This window comes from Echinops telfairi, unplaced genomic scaffold, assembly GCF_000313985.2.
Source record: "Echinops telfairi isolate 266 unplaced genomic scaffold, ASM31398v2 ScPeMD7_7400;HRSCAF=8409, whole genome shotgun sequence".
In the NCBI taxonomy this organism is placed as follows: Eukaryota; Metazoa; Chordata; class Mammalia; order Afrosoricida; family Tenrecidae; genus Echinops; species Echinops telfairi.
In genome coordinates this window covers 6,489,273-6,510,594 of record NW_022111300.1, presented here as the reverse complement: position 1 = coordinate 6,510,594, position 21,322 = coordinate 6,489,273, and the positions used below count along the sequence as shown (strand labels likewise).

Sequence of the window (21,322 nt, the reverse complement as noted above, 5' to 3'; positions counted from 1 at the left end):
GGAAGCGTTTAGGAACTAGAGGAAATTTGTATGTTTCATCGTTGCTACATCTCACCCAGACTGATTCATCTCCTCCCTGAGACCCTTCTGTAAGGGGATGTCCAGTGGCCTACAAATGGGCTTTGGGTCTCTACTCTGCACACACACACCCGCACCCCCTGCTCATTCACAATTATATGATTTTTTGTTCTGATGATTCCTGATACCTGATCCCTTCGACACCTCGTGATCACACAGGCTGGTGTGCTTCTTCCATGTGGTCTTTGTTGCTTCTGAGCTAGATGGCTGCTTGTTTACCTTTAAGCCTTTAAGACTCCAGATGCTGTATCTTTTGATAGCCGGGCACCATCAGCTTTCTTCACCATATTTGCCTATGCACCCATTTGTCCATGACTAAATCTTACAGAATCTTTCTAAGATGAATCTTTCTCCTGTAGAGCATCTAGGAGGTTTGAACTGCCAACCTTGCAGTTGGTAGCCCAACCCCTAACTTGCAGCACCACCAGGGCTTAGATTTCTGAAAAACAAGTAAAGTGGAGAGTTGCATTAATTTTTTAAAAATATATTGAACTTTTGTCTGAAGAATTTCTGTGGTTATGTAGTTACAATTAATATTATAATATTATTCAATCTATGTATGTTTTACATCTGTATTGCTGGCTATGGTTTTGTTGTAGTGTTGTTTGCTTGTATATAATGATAAACATTTTCACAGCTTTCCCTAATCCCATTAGCTCTTATTTTGTGGTTATTACAAAAAAAGAAAGAAAAATTAAAGTCTGTAGAACTTATTGTTCTTTTCTTCCCTTTCCCTCTTCCTACCACTTCTTCTCTTCCCACCCCTAAAATACCAAGAATACTTTTATTTTGAACTAACTTCTCTGACATGCTAAGTTTAAGAAAATTATGTAACAGTTAATTCTTTTTGTTTTTTTCCCACTCCAGTTTTCTTTGGCAAACTTGCTTACCTTTTACATAGTTCCTTTCATGATTTTACCACTGATATTTCTCCAAGTTACAATGTTACAATGGCAGTTAATCTTCACCACCCATTCTTTGGTAATGTGGGTGTAGGGTAGAAAATAGTTGGCTTTAAAATATATATGTATATATATTTTTTCCATGCCCTTCCTGACCTTATTCACTTAACTAAGAGAGTCAGTGTATGAAAACTAGATAATTACCTCTCTCCTTATTTGAGGTAGAATTGAAGGAATGACAGAGAAAAGATTAAATATAGAAGATAGAAGAAAAGAGAGAGCCTTAATAGCTTTTTGGTGATCACATTGCTAGCAAATAATAATGGTTGAATTCATGCTGCTCTACTGCCTTTAAAAATCCGTCTAATGTGATAATGCCCTCATTTTACATTCTAGGCAATTGCTATTATTAAGAAGCTAGAATTGAGCAGCCAGACAATTTTTTTGGCTATTAACAAAAGTAAAGAAAAAAAACAAACCAACGAAACAACAGAAGTAAATGGTGAAAAGGCACTTGTCTCACTGTTGTTATAATAGTCAGTCAGCCCTACCACTTCATGGCCTAGATGTGTTGTTTCAGTCCCAAATTTTTCTACTAGTTCAGTTTATCTGAGATTGTTTAATAATGGTTATTCCTGATCTCAAATCTTAAAGTGGTTCAAAATAAAATGAGGACTTTTGTATAAGATTAAGAACAGGAAACCAAGTCAGTTTGTTGTTGTTAATTTGTTCATCTTTATCTTTTTCTCTAAGCTGGAAATTATTCAACATTATGGCATATTCAGTGATGTTTGCCTGTAACTTTTAAACTTAAAATCATGAAAAAAACATTTTTCCTAAAATTCCTTTTTAATTGTACTTCTCTTTACATATTTAGATTCCAAAAGAAGATAAAAATACTAAGTTTCATGTGGTATTTTTTCCTCTATGTCTTATGAAACTATCATCGAAAGTAATCAACTTTTTTAAAGAGTAAAATTTGTTAGATTATAACTTCTGATAAGACTGTGCTGTAATTCTAAATGCTTATGAGTATTTTATACTACAATGTGTTTTGCTTTCTTTATACATGTATTACAAATTTATACACATGAGCAGGATCAGAAAGAATAGATTGCTTCAAACAGACAATTTGATATCATTTTAGTATCGCTTATTAACAAACAATATGGCACCCATTCTACATGTCTGGAATAGTCATCTGAAGCTAGAGATAGGTTTTACATTTTAACAGATGAGTTTGTGATGTTCATCTACCAGGCATTATTCAATTTCCATATACAAAATAGAAAGTATACAACTAATATCCATATGGAATTAATAGATCACAATTCTATGAAACCTTCCATTTCTAGTTAAGAGTGACTATTTCTTAAAAATAAAATACTCTGAAGAGTTATTAGAGCCCCAATAAAGTGATCTTTATAATAAAAAATACTTCATCAGATGCTTAGCTGATGCTTTCTTATAGAACAAGATTAAATTTGTTATTTCCCTCTGTATTGGTGATCTTTTTTTTTGTATGCCTTTAAAAAAAAATCGTTTTATTAGGGGCTCATACAACTCTTATCACAATCCATACACACACCAATTGTGTAAAGCACATTTGTACATTCATCGACCTCATCATTCCCAGAATATCCACTCTCCACCCAAGCCCCTGGCACCAGCTCCTCGTTTTCCCCCCTCCCTCACGAACCCTTGATAATTTACAAATTATTATTTTGTCATGTCTTGCACTGTCCCTTGCATTGTCTCCCTTCACCCACTTTTCTGTTGTCTGTCCCCCAGGAGGGAGGTTATATGTAGATCCTTGTAATCAGTTCCCCCTTTCCAACTCATACAATGTGTTCTAAAACAAATCTTAATACATTGACTTGCAATATTTAAATTACACTTGAGTTATAAATTATAATTATAGTTGACATTTAAGACTGCTTCATAAAATTATGTTATATTCAATATTAGTTGATTTATAGTACTAATAAAATACTTAATAAAGCTTACTATAGAACAATTTGACCCATTTAGGTTTTGAGCCTTGCCAGTGATTTTTGAGAGAGAAAACAGTAGTAGTTGGAATGAATTCTTTGCTTCACTTTATTAGTATGCTTAGTATAAACAATCAATCTTATTTCTATTCTTAGCTGTAGCACCAGTTGTACCTGATTTAAGTAGTGACATTGATACAAGTAATTTTGATGACTTGGAAGAAGACAAGGGAGATGAAGAAACATTCCCTATTCCTAAAGCTTTTGTTGGCAACCAACTACCTTTCGTAGGATTTACATATTATAGTAATCGCAGGTGAGTATGCTGATTTGATTGTGTTCTTATTATTTTCCTAGGGCTATCTAAAAGTAATTTTATAAACATTTAAAGTACATTTAGTGGTATATAAAGTTATCTTTTAACACATTCTAATGTTTTAGAGATGTACATACCAGTATATGTTTACTTTTTAAAATGTATGCATGTTTAAGATACTGTTTTTCAGGAATTCTTTATTGAATGATGTATCTGTAGGTAACCAAATAATAGGTGAAAAGACTCTCTAATGCTGATATTTTGGTAAATCTTGGTACCCGAAGAACTCTAGTTTATAATACATCTTGGAACAGCATGTAGAGGCTTCCAGTGGTATCGTTACAATATTGATATTGCCAAAATCAAACCCACTGCTCAATAAACTATTGAGTTTATTCCAACCTTGAGTGACCTTTAAGTACTGAATAGATCTACCCCACGTGGTTTCCAAAGCCATAAATCTTTATGGGAGTAGACTGACACAGCTTTCTCCCATGGAATGATTGGCTGATGGAGTGAACCCCACCTAACTTTTGATTAATAGAAAAGGGCTTTAATCACTGTGTCACTAGGGTTCCTGATATAACCAGGTACCTGTAATTTTTAGCCCTTCAAGAACTAATTTCTAACCTAAATGGCTTAATGAAATCACCATATCACACAGCATGTAATATTACCTATACTTGACTTCAGGAAAGTAACTGTATGTCTTTTTCCCTCAAAAATAATGGTGGTGGGGTGGGGGAAGGGGGAGCAAAACAATAAAGAGAGTTCAGATCGAGGGCTCAATAGAAAGTAAAAGTCTAGAAAAGAATGAAGGCAGCATATGTACAAACATGCCTGATTCTATTGATGAATGGTTGTGATAAGAGTTGTATGAGCCCCCAATAAAGTGATTTTAAAAATATTAAAAATGGTGGCAATGATGATATACAATCTGAATTGCCTCAAAGGATTTTTAAAGAATGAAGTAAATTAAAACACAGTAAAGCATTTAGAACAGTATTTGGCATGGAATAAGTATTTAATAATGTTAGCTATTAAAGATTAAGTACTCGAATACTACCTAAAAGGTTGGTAGTTTGAATCCACCCAGAGACACATTCAGACAGGAATGGCAATCTATTTCCTAAAGGTCCTAGCCTTGAGAGCTCTGTTGATCAGTTTTGCTGTGTACACTGTGGAGTAGCCTTGAGTCCGAACTGACTCATTGACAAGAAATTACAGCAGTGTTGGCTTTAGTCTTATCAAATGTACTTGAGCTGTAAATGCAATATTTGTGTTGAGCATTCTTTCATTCAGCAGATGTGTTTGACAACTTACTCTGTTGGTATGTATGTATGGAGAAGGTAAGATGTAACTCTTGAAGTGCTCATATTGTAGTGAGGAAATAAGTTACAATATATGGTGCTAAATACTAAATAACAGAAATCTAAGTAAAACGTTATACCAATATAATATGGTGAACTACATTTGATGTTTACTTGGTGTTTTAGATCTACATATTGAATTATTTTTTAAGATAATGTTCTTTTGATTAAATTTTACTTCCATTGTATCATTAGCTATTTGATTTGTTTCAAGCAGTTATTAAATTTGAATTTGGTACAGCTAACTTCTGATAGTTGATTCAGGTGAAATATAATAAACAAGAGGGTAATTTAGTCCTGTTTTTTGAGATTTCTCTGATATTCCAGCTAAAATAATACTAGATACTTTTGGTTGCACTACCAACCAGTGGTGTTAACATGTGAATTTTGACTGTTGGCGTTTTGTCCCTAACACTCTTTAATCATAATATTGTAATTGTGTTATGTTAATTTGCACATGCACATGAACAAGCTTTAGGACAATTTTTGTTGAGGCATTCTTTCAGTGTTTTTGGATTTCTTTTAGTGCAGTGCACCAGTGAATTACTTTATTTAACTCACTCTGAATTAAATAAACATCTTCATAAACTATTTGTACTCTATCATACATATGAGTATGTTCTCTGACTTTTCTTGGAATTCGTATATTTAGGATGCATTTTTTCTTTTAAAAATATTTTAATAAATCATCTGTTGAGGGCTCTTTAGCTCTTGTAATAATTCATACATCAGTTGTATCAAGCACACTTGTACATATGATCAGTTGCCATCAACATTTTCTTTCTACTTGAGCCATTGGTATCAGTTCCTCTTTTTTTCCCTCCCTCCTCTAACCTCTCACCCTTATGAACCCTTGATAATTTATAAATTATTTTTTTGTCTTAATATTTTATGCTGTCTGCTGTTTCCCTTTACCCATGTTTCTGTTGTTTGACCCCCTGGGGTGGGGGTGTTACACATGATCATTACGATCGGTTCCCCCTTTCTCCCCATTCTCTCCCACCTTCTCCCGCACCTTCCCCCCTACCTTCATGATATCACTACTGTCATTGGTTCTGAGGGTTTATCTGTCCTGTATTCTGTGTGTCAAGATGAGAGCTCTTATCTATACCAGTGTACATGCTCTGGTCTAGCCAGATTTGTGAGATAGAATTGGGGTAATGATAGTGAGGGGGCAGGAAGCATTAACGAATTAGAGAAATGGTGTGTGTTACCTCCTTGGTGCTATACTGCACCCTGGCTGGCTTATCCCTTCCTTGTGACCCTCCTGTGAGGGGATGTCCAATTGTCTACCGATGGGCTTTGGGTCGCCATTCTGAGCCCCCTCGTTCGCATAAAAATGGTTGTTTTGGGTCTTCTGATGCCTGATATCTGATCCCCTCGATACCTTATGATCACACAGGTTGGTGTGCTTCTTCCATAGGGGCTTAGTTTCTTCCCTGCTAGATGGCCACATGTTTAACTTCAAGCCTTTAAGGCCCCAAAAACTATATCATGTAATAGCTGGACACCATCAGCTTTCTTCACCACATTAGCTTGTGCACCCATTTTGTCTTCAGGGATTGTGCCAAAGTGAGCACCGCAGAGGAATTCATATGTTTCATGTCCTAAACTATTTTCTAAATTTCTTAACAATAGAAATTGTACTCCAGTCTTTTTTTTTCTCTTTCTTATTCCTTTATTTTTATATTAGCATTTTCTTCTTTTTTTAAAAATCATTTTATTAGGGGCTCATACAACTCTTATCACAATCCATACATACATCCATTGTGTAAAGTGCATTTGTACATTCATTGCCCTCATCATTCTCAAAACATTTCTTCTCCACTTAAGCCCCCGGCATTAGGTCCTCATTTTCCCCTCCCTCCCCGCTTCCCCCTCCCTCATGAGCCCTTGATAATTTATAAATTATTATTTTGTCATATCTTGCCCTGTCCAACGTCTCCCTTCACCCACTTTTCTGTTGTCCGTCCCCCAGGGAGGAGGTCGCATATAGTTCCTTGTCATTGGTTCCCTCTTTCCAACCCATTCTCCCTCTACCCTCCCAGTATGGCCACTCACACCACTGGTCCTGTAGGGATCATCTGCCCTGGATTCCCTGGATTTCCGTACTCCAGTCTTACCGTATATACTCAAGTATAAGCTGACCCGAATATCAGCCAAGGCACCTAATTTTACCACAAAAATGGCATTTAAGAAATGTTCTGAAAAACTCGGCTTATATACAAGTATATTCGGTAATTATCCTGTTTGATTTATGTTCCAAAACTCACTGCCGTCCATCACTTCTGACTTATAGAAACCCTCTTTAAAGGGTCTCTGAGGCTGCGAATCAATCTTTACTGGAGCAGATAACTTCATCTTTCTTCCACAGAGTGGCTGGTAGGTTTAAACTGCAGATCTTATAGTTAACAGCCCAACACTTAACCCTAGAGCATTACCGGGAATCTTATTATTGAATGTTATTCAGTAAATGATTATTGAGTAAACGGGCAAAGGTGTGGGTTACTGTTAATAAAGACTCAGCAAATTGTGCATGATGTTGGTCTTCAAGTCTTTTTTGGCAAAAAGAAAATCTAAACACTGCAGTTTGATCAGCCATATTGTAATATGTAATTATTGAACATACTGATGTAAGATTCAAAACTTAGGAAATTCTTCTGAAATCCAAACGATCTTTTTTTTTTTTTTAACTTTTATTATAAACTAGGTGAAGGTGTGTGGAGTGATGTCCTTCTACTTCTCCTGCTGCATTCAGAGAATTTTACGTAACTTATTCTTAGAAGGCTAAGCATCAACTCATACGATGGCATATTAAATGGAGAGTTCAGATACTGTGATAATTGATCACTTTTAGATTCCACTGACACACATCACTATGTGCTTTTATTTAGATATTTAATACTGAGTCTCGAACCAAACTTCTGGGACACTTCAATAGTAGAATTCCGTTGGACTACATTTGAAATTTGTCGTTTGGTGCTTAGGACCTTTCCTCTATTAATCTCCTACATAGCTCCTGTTGTCTCGTGACAAGCTGAAACTCCATTTGAGCTAGAGAATTTTCCAGGAAAAACAGAAAGTGACATAGTTCTAGCAGTATCTTGTACCAGCACCATGAATGTACGTTTAATGGTGCTTAAGTACTTTTCTATTGTTTAATGCTAACTGATATGGAGTTTTTTAACTGCCCCATAATGCCCTTGTACTATAAATATTAGGATTTCTTTGAGGGAACACTACTTGTTAAATCAAGTTGGTAGCCGTGGTAGATGTGATGGTAGAAATAGTAATGTAAGTTGCAGTAGTAGTAGTGCATATAGTGGTAACAATAGCTACAACACCTAGCTTTTACATAACATTTAGTAGTGTAGATTGTTCTTTAATGCACATGATCTATTTAGTTCTGTTTGATGATCGCATAAAACATCTAAGGAAGACCTCATGTTCCCTAAACCTGCATTTATAAATAATATTAGCATGCTATTGCCTATTCTTAAGGGTTGGAGCCCCAAAAGGTTAGCAGGCTGTCACCAAAACTGCTTTTGTTTTATTTTAACCATGTAGGGAAAAACAAAGCAACAACCACAAAAATATTCGTAGCTTTTAGACCCAGCCAAACAATGTCTTAATTTGCTGAAAGACAGTTGTGGTGTGAGGTTTTGCGCATATCTATGGAGCTCAACATAGTTTCTTATCCCCAACTCCTAAAGCCCCAAAGCTCTGATAATGGAAGAATTTTAGTAATTCATTGGTGGTAAAATCTGCCATAACTTGCTCTCTTGGCCACAAACCTTACCCCAGATAATGAAGCTATTTATATGTTTTATTTTTTTCCCTTACTTGGTATGAATAGTTATGTGGGGGTTTTGTTGTTTTTAATAGGCTTGTGTTTTGCTGTAGGAATATAAATACACGAGGGCTTCAAAAAGCTTGTGGAAAATAGAATGAAACAGTAGAATTTTTTCATGAATTTTTGGAACCTCATATATCTGATCATAAGGTTCTGTTTCAGGTACAACTTGTTTAATATTTGTTAATTGTATCATATCTGTAATATGAGATGTTCAAAAAATTCTTGGACAAATGGAAATGAAAAGATAAAGGAATTTTTTCCACAAACTTTGAAGGCCCCTCCTATGTTTCTAAAATAAAGAATTGTGGAACTGTGTTTAATTTTCTATAAATGGAACTAGTATGATACTGCACAGAAATAACTAGACACAAAATACTTGAAATACTTTTAAAGTATTAAAATGGTTTTTTTACTTTAAATTTTGTGTTGTTGCTTCCTAGATACTTATCTACAGCAAATCCTAATGATAACAGAACTAGTCCCAATGTGGACAAAAGCTTGGTAAGTATTTTCTTAATATTTTGTTTTGTAGATAATGTACTTAATATGTATGATATTGATTGGGTAAACATTTTCCTGTGACCATGTTGTTTGTGAAATTAAATTTTTATTGCAGTTTTACCTGCAAGAAATTCCTTCTCATTTCTGGCCTGAACAACAAATGGAATAACATATATGAAGGCAGTTAGTGAACTCTGACTTATTCCACAAATTAGCAACGATAGCTCTTTTGGAACTAGGAATTTATGAAAAGTCAATGTATCAATAAAGCTCTGACAGGAAAACAGAGGACATATCCTAAAGATATAACTGAAGAAGTTTAATGAAAGGCCTATGAACAGGTTGTGAGCAAATTTGAGAGGATCAATAAAGGGCACTCAGGAATAAACAACTGTGGAAAGCCATTGCCCCTAGGCTGAAGAAAACTCTAGTTGCTATATTTCTGAGGAAGCCAGCAATATGGAACTGGACCTCTGAGTATGAGGGTAGCCACTGCCAGAACTGTATAAGGCCAGAAGGGTATGAGCTTAATAAACCCTTCAGTTCTCCTAGTTTCTGATTTCCAGCTTTTACCTCCTATGGTTGTGCTACAAACTAAACTTAAAATAGACAACAGCAGAGCCCAGTAATGCAGCCTGTCGATTTCAAAGCAAAGGACAGAAAATAGCTTAGGACTGGAAGTCAGTGAAAGGGGTGCTGAAAAGGTTAAAAATCGAGAATAACCTATGCCATCACATCATCTAGTATATCTACTGAAAAGTAAATTGCTGTAAAAAGTAAATACCAGAAAAATTAGCTTTTCCATATTGTTTATTATAGTTCATAGTCATGAAACTTAAAAAAAAATTATATTGCTTACATTTAAGGTAGGGTTGATTTTGGCACAGCAGTCATAAAATATTAGAGCACCTTTGCTCTAGAGAATGTAAGAATAATGAACCCAGCTATCACTATGGGTTCATGGGAAAATGAATTGAAAGCTAATGGAATTTTTCTATGAACTCTTTGAAGCCTCCTTACGTTGATTTTCATCACCCTTCCCCCGCCAAAACAAGAAAACCCCACAGCCATCAAATGGATTCCAGCTTATAGTGATCCTGTAAATATCTATCAATGACTAAATTTTTTTGTTTGTTTTTCTTTCTTTCTTTTATTTTTTTAAATTTTTAATCACTTTATTAGGGGCTCATACAACTCATCACAATCCGTACATACATCATTTGTGTCCAGCACTTTAGCACATAATGTTGACTTCATCATTCTCACAACACCTGCTTTCCACTTGAGCCCTTGGTGTCAGATCCTCATTTTCCCCCCTCCCTCCCCGCTCCCCCTCCCCCTTGATAATTTATAAATTATTATTTTATCATATCTTACCCCATCCGACGTCTCCCTCACCCGCTTCTCTGCTGTCCGTCCCCCAGGGAGGAGGTCATATGTAGACCTTGTCAAATGTCCCCCCTTTCTCCCTCGCCTTCCCTCCACCCTCCTGAGCTCATACAACTCTTATCACAATCCATACATACATCAGTTGTATAAAGCACATTTGCACATTCATTTCCCACATCATTCTCAAAACATTTGCTCTCCACCTAAGCCCCTGGCATCAGGTCCTCATTTTTTGCCCCTCCCTCCCTGCTCCCCCCTCCCTCATGAACCCTTGATAATTTAAAAATTATTTTGTCATATCTTGCCCTGTCCGACTTATCCCTTCACCCACTTTTCTGTTGTCCATCTCCCAGGGAGGAGGTCACATGTAGATCCTTGTAATCGGTTCCCCCTTTCCAACCCACCCTCCCTTCACCCTCCCAGTATTGCCACTCACACCACTGGTCCTGAAGGGATCATCTGCCCTGGATTCCCTGTGTTTTGTCTGCACCAGTGTATATCCTCTGGTCTAGCGGATTTGTAAGGTAGAATTGGGATCATGATAGTGGGGGGTGAGGAAGCATTTAGGAACTAGAGGAAAGTTGTATGTTTCATCGTTGCTACATCGCACCCTGACTGGCTCGTCTCCTCCCCAAGACCCTTCTGTAAGGGGATGTCCAGTGGCCTACAAATGGGCTTTGGGTCTCTATTCCGCACTCCCCACCTCATTCACAATGATATGATTTTTTGTTCTTTAATGCCTGATAACTGATCCATTCAGCACCTCGTGATCATGCAGGCTGGTGTGCTTCTTCCATGTGGGCTTTGTTGCTTCTGAGCTAGATGGCCGCTTGTTTACATTCAAGCCTTAATACCCCAGACGCTATATCTTTTGATAGCCGGGCACCATCAGCTTTCTTCACCACTTTTACTTATTCACATACTTTGTCTTCAGCAATTGTGTTGGGAATGTGAACCTCATAGAATGCCAGTTTAATAGAACAAAGTATTCTTGCATTGAGGGAGTACTTGAGTGGAGGCCCAATGTCCTTCTGATACCTTAATACTAAACCTATAAATATATGCACGATCTATTTCCCCATCCTCATATATAAATATATTTACATATGTACATGCCTTTATTTAGACCTCTATAAATGCCCTTTGCCTCCTAGTTCTTTCCTCTGTTTCCTTTGACTTACCTCTTGTCCCACTATCATGCTCACTCTTCACTTGGTTTTCAGTAATTCCTCTTGGTTACATTACCCTTGATCACACCTTACCAGGCCTCCTACACCCTCCTCACCACCGATTTGGGTCACTTGTTGTTCCCTTGTCCCTGGGTTTGTTAACACCTACCTTTCCCCCCACCTCCCCCTCTCCCATGTACCCCGGGAACTGTTGGTCCTGTTGTTTTCTCCTCCAGATTGTTCATCCAGCCTATCTTATTTAGACAGAGAGACCTGCGGAGATAATAACATGCACTAAAACAAGGCAGAGCAAAACGGAGCAACAATATAAAACAAAACAACAACAACAACAGACCAATGACAAAAAACACAACAAGAAAGAAAAGCTTGTAGTTAGTTCAAGGACTGTTTGTTGGCCTTTAGGAGTGTTTTCTAGTCCAGTCTGTTGGGGCACCAAGCCCTGGCCACAAAGTCTGTTGGGGCACCAAGCCCTGGCCACAAAATCTACCTTTGGCATTCCCTGGGGACCTCGCCGCTCCATTCCTTTACTGTTCTGTTGCACCCCCTTAGTGTTTTGCCTCAGGGTGGCGGGATCAGATGGGACGCAATTCCCACACTGTTCTCCATTGTTGTCCCCTATAGGGCTATGGGTCAGTGAGGGACGTCAAAACTACATTTTATGAAAGCAAGTAGCCTCATTTCTCTCCTGAGGCACTACTGATCTTCAGCTAATAAGTTGAAAATATATTGGTATTAAAAGTATATTCAAAGGAATTGTGTTCTTTGGGTTGGTCTTGCTTTGTTTTATGGTGCACATAGGGGCTGCCGTAAGTGAAATTGATTTGATGGCAACTAACAACAGAAACAGGGTTAATGAAAATACATTGGGGTTTCAAACAAACATTCCAAAGAACTATATTTTCCCTGGAGTGATATTGTTTAGTTATGATTGTCCATAAATACCTGTTAGTGGCTGCTACTTTATTTATCTTTTGCTCTGGTAAAATCACCAGAGAAGCAAAATATTTAACCTCTTAAATATAAAATGCAGCTAATTTTATTTTCAACTCTTCATTGAAAATCTTCTAACAGAACTATTGGTGAATAACTCTGCCCTTGCCAAATACGATGGATGATTTTCAGTTAATATCTTATTGGATACTGACTGGTTCCTCCTACATGCAACTTCAAATTTGTAGAACCCTTCCTTGTTCTCATTTTTGCCATCTGCCTCTCTGAATTTTTCAAACATCTTTGTAGGATCATCTTCTACCAATGTAAATATTAAATGTATCCCGGGATTCTTGACTCTCTGCTCATTTGATGTAGATAAAATCTTGAATGTCCAACAAGGTCTGAGCTTCAAATCTGATTCTTTCTCTTTCTGATTCCTACACTTCTCCTCTTGATCCTTTGAGGCATCTCCAATTAGATCATAGTTAACTTACAGTTCTGCTTTCCTTAGCCTCACCCAAGCCATTTTTCTTTATCTGCCATCTGGCTTTTGTAATATTACTGTATGTTCTTTCTTATTTCCAGTCAGTTAAAACCAAAGACAGGGTAGAACTGCACTTGTGAGATTCTAAGACTGTAACTCTTTATGGAAGTAGAAAGCCTCATCTTCTCCCGTGGAGTAGTGGCATATTTCAAACTGTCTATCTTGCAGTTAGCAGCCTATCAGTTACTAGGTTCTAAATTTTGCTTTCTAGTTGACACATATATCCATTTCTCATTCCCATAGCTATCTTAAATCCGTTTTCTTTGGCCTGAATTGTTTCTAGAACTTATTAATGAATTTACTTTGTCTAAGAATTCCATGCTTTGATCCTTTTACCTTATTATTGGAGTGGTATTTCTGAAATCCCGTTATGAACACCATTTCCATTCCTGAAATGCTTATAAGATGTAATGTCCTAAACTCCTGTTTCTGGCTTACAAAGATCTTGGTCCCACTTAACCTTTTTAAAAGCCTTTGTGTCAGTTGATCTGCCTGCTCTGCGACACATAAATTATTATCACTTCTCAAGTATGTCTTTTCTTCTACCTCTCTACCTTTTTAAAAGTCATTGTTTTAGGTGAGCTGCCTTTCTTATACTTGGTGAACTGCCTTTCTTAAGCCACTTAAACCACTTTCTCTGCTGGATAAATTTCTCTCATCTTTTAGGTCTCACCTCAAACACATTAACATCTTCCTGACAGAATTAGAAATTACTTCTCTCCCTCAGACCACTGTATATCACTTATCACATTGTATTAACATTTTTTGTTGTGTCTTTGGTTCATTATACATTTTATCCCCTTCCACTCCTCTAAATCCTATTCTTCTCATGAGAAGGGACTAAATCTATTACTTTGTGTACTACTAATGTGTAGCATAATGCATAACATAGATGGTAGCTATTGAGAAAATGCTTTTTAAATTAGTAGTAGAAAATTTCAGACAAAACAAAAAAATGGATTAAGCTAAATCATTCTCCCCTAAAGAGGTATAAAATTATAACACACTTGCTATTTTAAAATCTTTTATATTTGTAGTAGAATGAGCTTTTTTTTTAATTTACAGCAGGAAAGTTTGCAGAAAACAATCTATAAGTTAGAAGAACAGCTACATAATGAAATGCAGTTAAAGGATGAGATGGAGCAGAAGTGCAGGTGAGATTTAATTTAATCAGATGTTCTTTTCAGATTAAAATTTGTATAGTAAATAGTTATTGTAAAGCTTCTATAAAAAGGAGCCCCGTTATCACTGACAAGTAGCCTAAAATAAGATGAGATTATAAATGTTGCTGTTTATATACATTTACAAACTGTGTGTTGATTGGAATTGAAAAGTAGTATTTTTGTGGCATTAGTTACTGATGTCTTTTTCCCCCAGAATATTTAAAGTACTGGTTTACTTAGCATCTGTTTACTTTGTTTTCTCCCCCATTTACTCTAGGTGCCTGAAAAGGCACATTTTACATTAATACGGTGCTGTCTAAAATATAAAATGGTAAAGATCGAAATTCACTAAATCTTTGTGTAGTCTTTCTAGTTTCTGTTGTGGCTCTCTAGAGCAGTGACTCAGAATACCCTTCCATAATTCTAATACTAGTAAGAGCATATGTATTTATGAAATTATAGTATCAGCAAGATTTAAGTAACCTAGCTTAATGCTGAGTTATTAATTATACTATTTACGGTTATTCATGGGCTTGGTAGGTATTATTTAATGAATGAAACACAGAAGTAACATGTAGAATAAGTATTCACAAATGGAATTGGATGTGCTTGCAATTTTGTGGCCAGGGGAAAATAAAATTCTCACTTCATGTACTTCCTAATAGATTAAAGAGTGACTGTAAGTGTATAATGTAAACTTTTTTAAAAGCACTTGGAGAAAATCTAGGTAAATAACTGACAAGTCCAAGATTTGAGGAGGAATTTATCAGTATGAAATCGAATAGGCAAAGAATGAGTAGATCTTATTGTACAACTGTTTAAATGTTTCTTCATCCAAAAATTATAAACAAAAGACCAATGACACTTTATTGCTGGTGATAGTGGTAATGATTTCAAGAATGAAAATATAGCCCAAGTTACCTGTAATTACATGAAATGGAATTCAAATGAGAGGAAACTTTCTAAAATTCTATACTGAATTGGTAGATATTTTCAAAATTAAAACTTAATACTGGGATTATAAGATGCTCTTGTTTTCTTCTTGTTAGAGTTCAGATATTTGATACTCCATAACAGTATATCTCATGTATCTGCTAGAGCTTCGTTTATATCCTTTTTCTTCCAAACAATTCAACACTCTATTTTCAATTGCATGTCCTATTGACAACCTGTTCTCCCCAAGCAGGGATTGGAAAAAGTTGTCTGGAGTAAATAGGCAGGCCCAAAACAGACTTTGTCCTAAAGCCCACCTACATCTAGACTTCATTCTATGCATTGAAATCATGTTCATTCATTAAATAAAAATTTCAGTTTATGTGCCACGTAATGTGCTTGCTAGACATTATGGTAGCATTTAAAATAAGACATACTTCCTGACCACATGACCTTGTAATTTAGCAGGGATGTCAAGTAATTATAAATATGACAAGTGTTAAGATAGAGATACTTATACTATTGCCGGAGATTAAAGGTTAATTGGAAAATATTAGAGAAGGATTAGGAGAAAGTGAATGGTTGTCTGAAGTCCCTTGGGCCAGTAAGGTATATGAGAAAGAAACCCCTTAATGAAGTTGGGAAGGTAGTCGGGGATCTAGATCTTGAGGGACTTTGTTTTTGACAAATTAAGCAGTTTGGACTTTAATCCAAGAGTTGTAAAAAAACATGGAAAGTTATTAAACTAAAATTGCAAACAGGGTGTGGTGTGTCTTTATCTATCCTGAGACCTGAAGAACTAGATAGGGTTTGACTGCCACTACCCATTATTCAGATTCACTCACTCACCCACTGACATCTAGTTGTTACCGACTCACTGCAGCCCAGTTATAGAACAGGGTAAAACTGCCCTGTTGGTGTTCAAGACTGTAACTCTTTACCGGGAGTAGAAAGCCCGTTGTTCTCATTTGTTCAGAATAGGGCCATAATATATGGATACTAATAGAATGGTAGAAAAATGTGTAACAGGCCTCAAATCCATAAAATATCCAGACTTCCCGCATCAGTTGAGAATAGAGGACTTCTTGAGATTATTTCCCTGAGATAGTCTTTCAATCTTGAACCAGAACTATGCCGTGAAGTCACCTTTTAGCTACCTAACAGATTAGTTTATACGATAGATAGACCATTGTGCTACATCAATATGACATCACATGGTCAACAGTTACTATCAAATAGAGGCGTAATGGGGAGGGAAACGAAATTACTGCAAACAGTACAACCAAAACAGATGTTATGATAATGTTGTTCATACACTGGGAAGAATGTAACCAACATTACTGAACAATTTCTGTAGATATTTTCGAATGGGAACTTAATCTGTGGTGGAACCTTTCACCAAAAACACAGTAAAATAATATTAAAAACAAACAAAAACCAGTGATTAATTGATAGCGTTTGGAATTTATTCAGCTAAGTAGGAATAAAGAAGGGGAAGATGGGTCTGAAATAATTCTCAGTTGGTACCATTTACTTCTAGGCACTAGAAGAGAAAGTGATTTGTTTTGGAGTGGGAATGAGGGTGGGGAAAAGGGAGGTGGAGGTGGAGCAGAGAGAATGTTAATGTTGCCATTCTGAATGAGATATTTGATGGGACACCCACCTGAAAATACTGCATGTATAGCTCTGGAGTTCAGAATTAAACCTTTTAGACCAATAATCAATTTCATGAAGTTTCATTAATATCAGTGTTTAATAAAAAAAAATACATCAGTGTTTTATCCAAGTTGCCAAGTGGTACTTTTACTGATTTGTTTTATGTTACCTTTCGCTTCATTTGCTCAATGGCTAACTTTTGTGTGAGAACCAATATTAAATGAGGGAGTGTAGGAATTCGTAATTTTGAATCCATAAACTTTCTAAAAGGTCAATGAATGGAATTTGAGAAAAATGTCTTCTCCAAACTTATAGCTGAAATTTACCATTTCCTTCTTTTGTGAGCACAGGCAACAATCTAGCTGTTAGCAAGTTTATGTGAATTTTTTATTATAAATAGAAATAAGAGAATTTTGAAATATACCATCTCTAAAGATCTCTGACATTCATCACTTCTGTGGAATAATTGCCACTAGGTCTTGCTATTTTTAGTGTATTATTAAGAAACATTATTTTGGAATTCTACATTTTAAAAAGTTATCAATATTTTAGTATAATTGGCCTGTTTTAATCTTATACATTTTATGTTTTAAAATCTTCTAAGAAAAATCCTTAAAAAATATTAGTTACCAGACTGCATAATTGATCCATGGCTCAGTATCTGTCGTCATATGGAAAAGTAAGAAATGTGGTTACTGGACAACAGAAAAGTGGGTGAAGGGAGACATCGGTCAGTGTAAGACTTGAAAAATAATAATAATTTATAAATTATCGCAGGTTCGTGAGGGTGGGTGGGGGAGGGAGGGAAAATGAGCTGATACCAAGGGCTCAAGTAGAAAGCATATGTTTTCAGAATGATGATGGCAACAAATGTACAAATGTGCTTGACACAATGGATGTATGTATGGATTGTGATAAGAGTTGTATGAGGCCCCAATAAAATGATTAAAGAGAGAGCGAGAAAGAGGTGGTTATTTAGCGTCTGGGCAGTAAAAAATGAACATATTTCTAACCCATTTGCTTTTGTTTTTATAGAACTTCAAACATAAAACTAGACAAGATAATGAAAGAATTGGATGAAGAGGTAATTTTTCTTTTTGAGATTTTTCTCACCTTCCTATTATTGTGTTTCTTAAGAAAATGGCATTTAACCTATTTAGGTTGAGACACAAAACCAAACAAGATAAATTATAACAAAATCCTCATCTTGGGACTGCCTGCAGATTTGAGTAATACAGACTAGATCAAGTTTTTGTTTCCTTTGCATAGTTCCGTTCTAATGCTGTGTTTCTTTTACTACATAAATTTCAGTTCAGTGATTCTTAGTAGTTGAAAAGAAGGGAACAAGAGCTTCTAGAGATCAGAAGTAGATTCTATAACTGGAGCAGACGCAGGTGGACAAATAGAAAAGAAGTGAAAATATGATTTAAAATATTTCAAGACGCTTGGCATCTCATGACCAAATGGGAGTTATATAGATTTTAAAAGTATTGATGTTTGTTGTGGTCACCTGGCAAGAAATTTATATTATCAGAGAACACAGTGCTAACATTTCATGATTTAGTTGTTTGTATACTGTATATACTTGAGTATAAGCCAACCTGAATATCAGCCGAGGCACTTAATTTTACCACAAAAATTGAACTTAAAATGTGCTGGGAAACTCGGCTTATACACGAGTATATGTGGTAATTTAACGAATTTTCATTTATCTTAGCCAACTTGTAGATATCTTTCAACTTTTAAGTATGATGGGCTTCTTGAAAATAAACACACTTCTCTTTTTTTCCCTTCCCCCGCAAACTTTTCTTATAGTGGTAGTTTTTAATAAGCATATAGTCATCTGGAAAGAGTTAGATAATATTTTACCAACTTGCCCATTGGTCAATTTTTACTTCGTTTAGCACTGTTAATGCCACTAAAGTGTTTAGGAAACTCTTTATATAGTCTCCTTTTTTAGTTCATTTCTAAAATACAAATAAAATTGGAGTGTATTAGGTTCACTTTGCTCAGAATTCTGAATTTTAAATGGAGGAGATCTTAATTATAAAATTAGAATTATAGTCCTGCTTTCTGAAAGATGAAGTAAGGTACTTTTTCCTATTCCTTCCACTAAATTCAGCTAACACGCATGAGCATTGAATGTAAAACAAACATTAAAAGATTATTTTAATCTTTATTGTTATTAAAAGATATATTTGTCCAGAGAAAACAAACAGGAGTGAGTGCCTGTTTGGGAAATTTTTTTTTCCTTGTGTGTGTTCCAGACTGGGTACTAGAGAAGCAGGTAACCTAGCATTGCCAGTCAGCACAGGCGCCACCAGCCCTCAGAACAACCTGCTTTCCTTAGCCAAAGCGCCATTAAAGGGTTACAGACTAGCTAGCCAGAAAACCTATACACCTATCACCACTCTAATTTAACCAAACACCGTACTGCAACTCCATTTCCCCTACATCACCCAGTGAAGTCGGAGGGGACAAGGCCCAACAGGAAACTGCTCTCGTCCCTGGCTAGTTAACAAATCTCCCTTCTCTCCTAGCAGTCAGTGGAGACCAAGTAGAGATCCTCAACTTATACTTCTTCCCAGCAGTAATGAAGTGACCTTCCCACCTCTTTCTGGAGTGGTGTCTGAAGAGGCCTAGTATAGAGTCAGAACTTTCCACCACTTTACAGTAAGAAGGATATGCACTTGCATTGTGGGATCTGTAGAGGTATGTGGGAGCTTTAATGACACACCTCTTCTTTCCTCCTCAGCCACGGTGTTATCAGTGGAGGCCTAATGAGGTGTCAGAACTTCCACTCCACCCAGTAGTTAGGAGTCCTTCCTTCCTTACCCTGGATGTAAACAGAGGTCAAGTGGGGAATCTGGACTTCAACCTCCATGTGGCCGAAATGAGGCACCACTCCCTTTGCCCTACAGGGTAGTATCATAGGCGGCCTGATAAACATAAGAAATTGATAGCATTAAATGCTTACATTAGAAAGGAGGGGAAAAAAATAAAATAAAGGAGGAAATATCTAGTTAAATAATCAGTACTCCCAGAAAAAAAATAAGCAAAATAAACTCAAAAGTAATAGAGGGGAATAATGTGAAATAGGAATCAATGAGACTTGAACAGGGATACACTAAGTGAGAGAAACTAGTTGAAAAGATAATAAAATTGACAGACCTCTAACAAAACTGACAAAGAACAATATTAAATGTGAAGGTTGAACCCAGGCATCTACTACATACTCTACTACAACATCAAAAGGGTCAAACGAATACTCTGAATAATTACAAATACAGGTAATCCCCAGATTTCTATTGAATTCCATTCCTAAGATTGATTTTAAGTAGAATTCATATGTAAATATTAGAATATCTAAGCTCAATATCTAAACAAGTTCATATCTAACATCAGTTAATCAAATACTTGCCCTTTATAGCATATACTTTTTGCTTAATACAGAAAAATTAAAGAAACACTTCCAGATGCACTAAAATTTCTTTAGCTTAATAATACAGCAATAATAATGTTTTGATACATTTAGCAAAGTAGCACCCATTTATTATTATAAATCATCGTACAGACCTTGACTTTTTAACACAGACTTTATGGAGGTTGATTTGGAACTACAGTTGTACTTAGTCGAACATTTGTTACCCAAGTACTTCATATGGAATTTGGATGAAATGAACATCTTCACCCAGTAATAAATAAATCATTTGAGTAGCTCTGTGTAACTATGAAAGAATTTGCATTTATGAGCAGAAAACTGTTGAAAGAGAAATCTTGGTTGCATCAGAGAATTCTACTGTTTGGAGAGTTAACACCAAATCTATGCTTTCTCTTCCCCAAAATAGTCACTAATTCACTTTTATTAAGCACATTAATGTTCATGTCAAAATTGAGCAAAGATAGTACAACTAAAAAGAAAAAAAAGACCCAGATCCCTCATGAATAAAAAATCCCTAACAAAAGTATAATTTAGCAATACAAGATTTCCTTATTTCCCAATTCCATTTTTCCATGAGCTTTTTTACCCTCTTCATATATAATAAGCATTTATTTGTTATAAGCAACTACAGTTTATTCCAAAGATACAAGGCTTGTTATTATTGCCCTTCAGTATATTTACCATATTAACAAGTTAAAGAAGAAAGATTACATTACTATATCACTTGAAGCAGAAAATGCATTGGACAAATTTCAATCCCCACTCATGACAAAATTTCTAAAAAATCTCTACTTGATAAGGAGCATCTACATAAAATCTATAGTTCACTTTTATCTTAATGGTGAAAGTTTAAATGCTTTCCCTCTAATATAAAAAACAAGGCAAGGATGTTCATTCTCGCCACCATAAATTCAGCTACTTTGAGAAGATATAAATCAAGAAAATGAAATGAAACATCAGAAAGGAGTTCTGTATGTGGATGACACGATTATTTGAATAGAAAGTCACAAGAAATTTACATTAAAAACCCAGTAAAATTACTTGATAATAAATGAAAG

The 21,322-nt window shown here is 35.8% G+C and overlaps 1 protein-coding gene across 2 annotated transcripts in view; it reads left to right on the top strand.

The window, feature by feature from the left end:
* ROCK1 (Rho associated coiled-coil containing protein kinase 1) overlaps positions 1–21,322 on the top strand; it is a 159,623-nt gene that overhangs the window by 74,609 nt on the left and 63,692 nt on the right. For both annotated transcript variants that reach the window (XM_004702898.3, XM_045296118.1), the window contains 4 exons: positions 3,128–3,287; positions 8,954–9,014; positions 14,136–14,224; positions 17,858–17,906. In XM_004702898.3, the coding sequence (XP_004702955.1) occupies positions 3,128–3,287; positions 8,954–9,014; positions 14,136–14,224; positions 17,858–17,906 (359 nt within the window). The remainder of the gene's footprint in view (positions 1–3,127; positions 3,288–8,953; positions 9,015–14,135; positions 14,225–17,857; positions 17,907–21,322) is intronic.